Genomic DNA, 9587 nt, shown 5'->3' with positions numbered 1-9587 from the left:
CATGTTTACTCTTACAATTATTGAATATCATTAGCATATTTTTAAATGAATTACATATGAAAAATAGTGTAACACATTTATAGAGTTAAATGCGACAGTATAAATTCAAAATTATATATTATTGTATTTCTACAACTGTATTAAATTATATCCCTAATATATAGAATGATGATCCATGATAATATATAGAATTATGTTTCAAGAGAATAATTTATAGAATTTTTATCTATGTGTTTTATTTACTTAAAATGTATTTTCAAAGTTTTGGTTACATTACATATTTTTATGTAAAAACTTTAACAAAAATTAAAAAATATGTGTTGAAGTTTTTAAATTGCATATATATTTTAAGTAAATAACAATTAATTATTTTAGTTTTATATTTATATATTATAATTGCATACTCATCAATACTAATTTAGTTTAAATGCAAGCAACTTTCAAATTATTGTTATAAATTTGCATATTTTAATGTCTACAAAATTATTTCTTTTATTTATTTTTGTATAACTAGTAAAATTTGAGTGTAATTTAAATAACGTGTTATCATTAATATTAATTATATAACAAATGATCTCAATGATAATCTGCTTTTTCTATAACTATTCTAAAACTTAGTTGTAAAAACCATTTATAAATAATATAAAATCCATATTTAGAATGAAAACATTTTGACTCTATTTTAATTCGGCTTCATCATATGTTAATATGTTTTTTCTATTCTTGGTTTTATGAGTATTTATTTACAAACATTACTTTTTGCCTAAATTCTGTATTATAAAAGAAGAGAGCAATGAATTATATTTATTTTGAAATTTTATTCCAAGGAATTTAATTATATCTTGAATACAAAAAGTAGAGTTTTACCTCTCACCATTATATAAATGTAATTTAACTCTTAAAGTTTAGGTTGTTTATCCTTTTTAGCAGCTTCTGCCTCTGCTTCCAATTTATTATGCTTTTCAATCAATTTACTTATTTCATCTTTTGGTAAATTTTGAATAACTGTTTTGTCATCAATGCGCTTTAATGTAGCCATTTCTACCTTTTCTGTTGTTAACTTAGTTGAATCAAGTGTCTTGCTAAGAACTTTTATAGCTAATTCCTTAGCTTGCACTAATGAAATCTTTTCATTTTCACTTAATTCTTGTTTTAGCATTGATATAGCAGCTCCAAAGTTATTACCAATGCATGTTGCCTTCCAACCACCATAATTACCACTAGGATCGGATTGGTATAATTGATAACCATAATGTTTATCCCAGCCCATGTATAGTATTGAAACGCCGAATGGACGTTTACCACCATATTGTGTATATGCCTGCTTTATGTCACATAAATACGATACTAACTGCTCAACAGGGACTGGTTCACCATAATTATATTGATAGCGCTGAGAAAGTACACGCAGTTCACTAGTTAACACATTTGCATCAGATGTAATACCAGCTACTGAACAAACTATATCACTATCAAAAAGATTATATTAATTGATTTATGTATTTATATTATTATTTTCAACTTACTCGCTTAGTTTGTAGATTTTTTCTGAATAAACACCAGCAGTGTCTAACAACTTGTTAGTATTACGGCATTCTACAGCTAACAATATACCATCCTCGGCTAAGATGCCTAAGCAAGTTCCAGCATGTGAAATTGCTTCCATAGCATATTCAACCTGGTAGAGGCGTCCCTCAGGTGAGAAAATTGTTGTACGGGAATCATAGCGACGAGCCTACGCAAATATATAAATGATTCAATATTTTTTCTGCATATATCATATATGAACAGTACTTTTCTAAAATATATTACAAATAATTGTTTAAACATACCATTATAGAAGTATTATTAATATAAAATAGTTTTTAACACAATTATCTTCAACGGGAACGTGAAGCGGCTTCTTAATGAAGAATATGACACAACAAAAAAACAAATCTTACTTGTCATTGCTTTTGCTGTCACTTAAGTTGGCTGCGTTTGGTTGAAATTCATATTGACAATCGTAAACTTGGCAGCACTTTTATGTTTTTTTTTATAAATTTATCGCCCAGTAAAGTGTATTCTTCACAGTTGAAACTAATTCAATGTTTTCTTCGTGAATACAATAAATATGTGTGATTTAGTGAATGTAAGTGTATCATTAATATAAGAAAAATGTATATTAATTACTGATGTATTTATTTAGAATTCAGATATTTTGAAAAAATTAGGATTTGACCATTCCAATCAGTGGATTTTATATGATGATCGCTTTAGTAAATTCTTCGAATTTTTTAATGAAAATATAAGCAATATAAATATTTTATCAGAAAAGGAAATAATTGAAAAAGATTTAATTGAATATGAACTGCAAAACGCCAGTGAACGACAAGAACGTATAAAACAACTAGAACATGAATATCCTGGTTTGTGTGCATCAGATTCTGAAATGGAATCATTAGTGAATGAGGTAATGGAATTAGAACACGCTGATAAATCATATGCCATATTAATAGAAGAAATGCGGTAATATTTTCAACTACAAAATTTTAATATTAAAATTTAGTTGTGCTCTTTTTAATTTTCAGAATTAATAAAGATCAAATTAATACTAATCTCAGCAAGATCGAGGAAAGTTTAAATAAATTAAAAAATTCAGAAAAGGAAATGCTAGCTGTATGTCAAAACAAAACAAAACAATTAGAAGAATTGCAACGTGCAAATGTAAACTTAGTCAACGAAACTAAAAAGTATTTTACACAAATCGTAAGTAAATTATTTACTCTATATACACTGACAATAAACCAAACCCTTCCAGCAATCGCCACCCTTATTTGTGCATCAATTACCTTTGGAGCAGTATTTTTTAAAATGTGATTCTTTTATGCAATATTTTAATTTATACATGAAAGAGAATTTTAAAATTCAAGTAAAGTTTACATATTCACAAATAAATATTTTTTGCTAAGACATATATAAATATATTTGTATTTTTAAAGGAATATATTGAATTCGATATTGATGATGAAGACTGTGAACTGGCTAAAAAATTACAAGAATTAGAAAACTCGTAAGTAAATATACATAAAAAAATTAAGTTAATTTAATTACAATTATTATCATTGAATTCAGTATTGCACATTATACGCTTGCTTATATTAAGGAAAAGGCTAAAGCAAAAGCTACGCAAACTCTAATCGATCATTTAGATATATCCCAAGTGCATATAATCAGTCTTGATCATATGGAACGTGTTACACGTGAATTCGAACAATTAAATACTCACAATCTAAAAAATGAAACTCTCTTAAATGATTTAGCCATGCATGTACAGCAGCACAGTCGACAACAAATTGAATTAATACTATACGAGAATACAAAAAATAAATTGGAACGAGCATCGAAACGTCTAGAAGATAACAAACAATTGGGCAAGATTATATCGGACACAATTCTAAATGCTGAACTTATATGGATTGCTATACAATTGGACATGGAGAAAAAGCGTAACCGATTTGATAATACGGAAAAATTAAATACGGATGCAATGTTATGTTCGGAACGTATAAAATGTATGCGTAATTCACAATTAACTTTAACGTCTAATGCTGCAAATCTTAATATCTTGGTAAAGAAAGGCGTTGACTTACTGTCGAAACATTTGGGTCAAAGAATGCGTTATGAGCAAAAACCTTTTCTTTATGAGTATGAAAAATTTTGCCGTTTATTTGTTTATGAACTGAATGCTTTGACAAATATCAAGTCAAGCAAAGCATTAATGGACTTAATTAACAAATTGTAAGTAGTCTTAGCATAAATTTATAAAAATAATAATTATACACATATTTACAGAAAATCATTAGAAAATAATTTGAAGCCATTGGTTTATGATGGTCCTGTTGCGAGACCTACCTTTGAACAAGTCCACTTTCTGATACCACTATTTGATGCTAGAAGTTCACAACAACAAATTAGTGACACACTAAGAGATATTCGTGGTAAATTTTATACCAATATTACAGAACGAATGGTAAGCAAATATTTTTTTTTTCAAATTTCAACTTTTTATGAACAAAATATATAATTTAATAATATAATATATAATTATAATAATATAATATATAATTATAATAATATAATATATAATTATAATAATATAATGAATATCGCCTTTAGCTTTAAAATAAACTCACGGCACTCTCAGATCATTTTTATATTGATGTATGCCACTATCGAATTTATTGTTTACAAAAATACTTTAAAAAAAGTTTGCCAGTTATCTACTCACTTATCTGAAAATATACACGTTGGGCAACGGTAAACCACCTTTTTGCAATTTTTTTAAAGAGCATTTTAAGTTTTGTTCAAAGATCCAGCTGATTTTAAACCTTTAGAACTTTATACGGTAACATTATATGCTATTAGGCCTAAGTAGCTTTTCAGTATCGCCATTACAAACTAACCTAATCTAGATCCAATGAAATAAAGTAATTATCTTTATTTATGTACAATATAATAAGGTTTTAGTTTTATAACAATATAAGCTATATAATGGATATATAAGTTTTTTGAACTATTGCTAGATTCAATTAGAGATTTCGTTTTTAACAAGAAATGAGATATTTCAGACATTATGCGGCGAGACAGACAAAATTATATATAAATTCTTTTAACTCCTAGGAGTATAGGGTCGCAGACAAAATTTAAAGTAATAAAATAAAAACCACAGCAATATACTGCAAAAGATATGTGGCTGTCCGACCCATCGTCTGCATATAGAATCATAATCCGATCAAATGAAAAATAGTCCGATCATAATTCTTCAATAAAAATATTTGGAATTGAACTTAAATATTAAATATTAAAAAAAAATGTGTAATAAAATATTTAATATCAAGTTAATAATTAATTATTGTACATATATTTTTTTTTGTTTTATAGAAAAAAGATACATTATGGCATAACAGTCAAATGTTATGGATTTGGTTTTTAAGAAATCCCACGCGAGTTATTGCAGCAATCGATGAAGTTAAAAAGGCAACTAATAAGGAACGCTCAATACCTGGTGTTAATATAAGAGGCATGAATCATTTGACTGGTATTAAGACATTAGCAGGACTCAAACGAAAATAATTGCAAAAGTTATAATAATATTTTCTGTACGTTAAAATTATATTGAATATTTTAAAAATAAATTGAAATAAAATAAATTTAATTTTGCAATAAATTACTAGTGATAATGATACTATAAAATATTTTAACTTTAATATATTCTGAAATTTAATATTTAAAATTATTTGAAATAAATTGTACATATTATTAATACTTTACGTTCACTTATTATAAATAACCTCAAATATTTAATATTTTGATTTTATTACTAAGTTAAACTGAAATCATCATTTATCATCATTATTTAATGTTCAATTTTTTGTACTGCAATGAACTAAAAATTATATACTAAGTTTGTCATTATATATTTTTAGTTTTCCCAATATGATTATAGTTTTAAAATTACAAAATAAATGGTAAAATACTAAATTCTCCCACTAAAGAGTTATTTAATATATATATACTATATAGCATATCAATCATAAAACTCAAAAAAAAGTTGAACAAACAAATATAAACAGAAGAATCAAATTTTTAAAAGTATTGTGTATATATCCAATTTTAGAACAAATCTTAACATCTAAAATATATGATAAACAATAATAGAAAATAACATATAAAACGCAAAATACAATGAAAATGCTGTACGTACCCCCATGATGTCACTCTTCTATTTTTCTGCCTAACGTACACACAAACTTGAGTCTAAACTTGTTCAAGTGACTACCCATAGAAATGGTTAGGTTTCTCCACCTTGACTTCAATTCACACCCCACCCATCACTCAATTCATTCTAACTCTTAACTAATCCTCTTCACCACTTTCATTATCTTTCACATCCTTACCCATCTACACGTCTTTTCCTTTCGTGTTACCTGATTTATTGATCGTAGCGGCTCCACTACAATAACAATAAATCAAAAAGTGGTATAATGGATAAACACAATGAAGCTTGTCGAATTAATTGTAAAGGAGACGGATTTAATATATGTATGCAACCAAGTAAATGTTGGAACAACAAAAAAAAAAACGTCTTAAATGTCTATATTGGATATTCTAGAAAGTAAATCCCTAAAATATTTAATCGCGTTTTAAATATGATATAATGTGTCTAATCAAGTTTTTAAATATATTAAAAATAAAATAATAAATAAAATAAGTCTCCAAATTTGCAGGATAGCTCTGATTTGAATCTTCTAGTAGCTAATGATAAACGCTGACACATGAGGTGGAGTACAATTTCCTACTCATTCACAGAGCCACAACCCTGACAAGTCCTTATAGGGTAGACCCAGTCTCATAACATTTCCTAATACACAGTGATCAATCAGCACCGATGTTGTAACCATTAGTTAAGTTTTAATTGAAACAGTTGACTTGTTTCTTGTTTAGTTATAAACACTTACGATTTCACAAAAGGATTCATCTGTCCAAGTTTGTTTAGTTATGCTGATATTTTTTCATTTGATTGCTGACTTGGCTATTACAAGTGGGATATTGATACCTAAGAAATGAATGTTAGGAAACAGGGTGCCTATCTTGGTAAGCTCTTCTGCCCTGCTGTTGACCGAAACGTGCCTGTGTCTAGCTACCCATTATGAGTTGGACACGAATATACCTAGCTAGCTCATTAAGAGAACCCCAACATTCTCGACTTGTTAGGGATTTATCTATAGCGCCTACCAAAGATTTGATCATTGCTTTGATAATTGCTGTCCGAGAAAATTACATAAATCGACATAACTTCTGTTTGAATGACACTGCAATGGTTTGGTAGTGGAATGGAGATCCTAAGCTCAAGTTTATTGGAAAATACGTCACGACGCTTCTTTCATACACGGGTATATAAAAATAATTAAAAATTCAAATAAATATTTATCAAATTATTGAAGTATTTACCTGAGCATTCAGATAAGTGTACTTTCAGGCATAAATATATCTCTATATACAATGTATTTTAAAATAAGTTTAAATTGCCATTAACATAAAATCTATGAATGAAGAAAATTACGTGCAAAACATAGCACCAGAGATTCCAATATAAATCCCACTTCGCGCCAAAAATTTGAAAAGAAATAATTAGAAAATTCAAAAAAAAATCCTATAAAATAAAAAGTAAAAAAAAAAGAAAAAGAAAAACAATACATCAAACATTGAAAAAAATGTCGAGAAAAATAAATTCACAGTCAACAGAAAAGCGATAATTGTACATTAACAGTGTAACTGGGCGTATGAGTGTTAAATTAATTTACGTTCGTGTGTATGTGTATGTGGGTGTATTTATGTCCGAACACAATAAAAAATATTTGACATAATAAAAGCAACAATAAAGTACCCAAACAACAAAGTATGGACAATATAGTTATGTTCATACGCTTTCCGACATTGCAGACCAATCCACAAGTAGTACATACATACACACATACGCACACATTCACCGAATGCATGAATGAGTGGCAACTTGGCTGGCACGCGACGTCTGAATCCTAATAGAAACGAAGCGTTTACGCATAATAATCCGGTAAATATGCTTTAATATTGAAATGTTAATAAAGCGCGAGCTATCTGCGATTAAATAATTTTCGTCACAAGCCATTTCATTAAACAACTTATAGACTTATTATGCACTTCCACCCCCGCCGATCTCCTGCAGCTTACATCACCAATAGCCAACAGTTTTATACTGTTCGTTGAACATAATCCCAATGCTCAGGTTCTGATACTTGTAGCATTGGTTTCTGCTATCAATGCTTTTACATTTTTTTTCTAATTTCACTTGTAAATTTCCAGGCATGAATTCAAAGTTTTAAGGGTGTATATTAATAATAATGAATTAAATGATTAATGCAATGTTTACACTTTACAATTATTAGATCTCAATTAGATATAATTGTACAAGTGTTTACAGTACAAAATCACACGAAGAGCAAATAAAAGCAAAAAACGAAAAGGAATAGCATTCGTTATACAAAATTTGGAGTTAAGAGTTAAATTTACGAAACGTGGTTTCATATTGAATTGTTTCGAGGCAGCATTCTCCTATTTGACTAAAGTCAATTATTGGATATTTGAGATATATTGAATTAATTTAAATTTGTGTAATAACATGTTTCAAGTTTGGTTTATGTTATGTTAATTTTTGCCTAAGAAAAGTTAATTTTTGACAACAGCAAATCAACAGATAAAAATCTAGCAAATTGTTTATTTCAAATATGCTTTTTCATATGATTCGCTGTTATATGTTTTCATTATTTAAACTTAAATTAACAGGGCACTTTAATCTAAAATACCACCTTACAATACTGGGTAATGACGAGTCTGCCACACATGTGGTGTTAGAATGCCCTGCGCTAATGCACATACGGAATAGGCTCCTGCAAATGTATATTATTAGGAAAGAGGCAATAAAAATCTGTAAAGTAGTTTCTATACTACTTTTTAATGACGCAACAGGGTTTAGAGACCTACTCTAAACCCAGAAGGGGGCACAATAGACCCGACGGTCGCATTCAATTTATTAATTTTGTTAATAACAGCAGCAGCTACAATCTTCGAGAGTGAAGTTAGAACAGCGAGAAGAAAAGGAAGACCGAAAAAGAGACGGAGTAACAGTGTTTGAAAAGATCTGAGAAATATGAATGTCATCAACTGGAAGATAAAAGTCAAAAATAGAGAAGAATAAAGGAATGCCGTAAAACAAGCCTAAGTCTTACATGGACTGTACAGCTATGGATGATGATAGTCTCGAAAAAAATGAAAATATATTCCAATATTTTACAAAAATGTATTATATATGAAAGTTGCAGAAAGTAGTGATGACCGAAATATGAAATATCTCAACAGAAATCCGCAACAGACGATTTCATTTAATATTACTGGCTTCTTATATTTTTTTAAAAATAAAAAACAAATCAAAAATATTAGACTTCTTTACTTTACTTATTAAAAAATTTTATAAACAGATTTTAATATCATTTACTAAAGTAATTAGGTCAGATATTGAAAATGTCTGCACTACAAAGTAGACTGACATACTTAAAACATGATTATATATTCGGATAATCTTTCTCTATTTCTAAAAGTTCTGTCAATGTTAAGACACATAATTATGACATATTATTTAAAAAAAATAAAGTTAAGCAAGTTGTTTATATAGAAGTCCACAGACGAAACGTGTAAGTCCAAATTTGAAAAGATATCAGTAGTTTGTACGAAAATATTTTTTTTCTTTTTTAAAAAGAAAAAAAAATGGCATTCTAATTAATTTTTTTTTAATATACAGGGGGTGTTTTCCTTTAAATTTGATAAAATTTTGGACTTTATTGGTATTCCTTAAAGTGGTTTAATTATAACTAATTAAAATTTATTCCAAATACAACTGAGATCAAAACGTGCTCTAATTATTCTTATCTGTCTATCTACAATCCGCCTCTGTTGTACGAGAATATCTTATTTGTACGTACTGCTTTGCATAATTGTTCTCGTATCATGCA

At 28.0% G+C, this 9587-nt stretch overlaps 2 protein-coding genes across 3 annotated transcripts; one reads left to right on the top strand and one right to left on the bottom strand.

The window, feature by feature from the left end:
* Window positions 1–798: 798 nt before the first annotated feature.
* Window positions 799–1929, bottom strand: LOC119683715 (proteasome subunit alpha type-4). Its single transcript, XM_038097523.1, has 3 exons — window positions 1833–1929; window positions 1527–1735; window positions 799–1469 (listed from the first exon to the last, which is right to left on the bottom strand). The coding sequence occupies exons 1-3, from the start codon at window positions 1833–1835 to the stop codon at window positions 899–901; spliced, it is 783 nt and encodes a 260-aa protein (XP_037953451.1). The 5' UTR covers window positions 1836–1929; the 3' UTR covers window positions 799–898.
* Window positions 1930–2024: 95 nt separating this feature from the next.
* Window positions 2025–5156, top strand: LOC119683714 (augmin complex subunit dgt3-like). 2 transcript variants are annotated; one of them, XM_038097522.1, is made up of 9 exons: window positions 2025–2131; window positions 2189–2258; window positions 2313–2508; window positions 2571–2748; window positions 2801–2911; window positions 2982–3052; window positions 3115–3780; window positions 3835–4012; window positions 4924–5156. In XM_038097522.1, the coding sequence occupies exons 1-9, from the start codon at window positions 2114–2116 to the stop codon at window positions 5113–5115; spliced, it is 1680 nt and encodes a 559-aa protein (XP_037953450.1). In that variant the 5' UTR covers window positions 2025–2113; the 3' UTR covers window positions 5116–5156. The 2 variants fall into 2 exon arrangements, with proteins under 2 accessions (XP_037953450.1, XP_037953449.1); XM_038097521.1 differs by having other exon boundaries at window positions 2189–2508.
* The last annotated feature ends 4431 nt before the right edge of the window (window positions 5157–9587 follow it).

Source organism: Teleopsis dalmanni, chromosome 2 (assembly GCF_002237135.1).
Source record: "Teleopsis dalmanni isolate 2A chromosome 2, ASM223713v2, whole genome shotgun sequence".
NCBI lineage: Eukaryota > Metazoa > Arthropoda > Insecta > Diptera > Diopsidae > Teleopsis > Teleopsis dalmanni.
The sequence above is the reverse complement of the archived record's forward strand: the minus strand, read 5'-3'. Positions and strand labels throughout refer to the sequence as shown.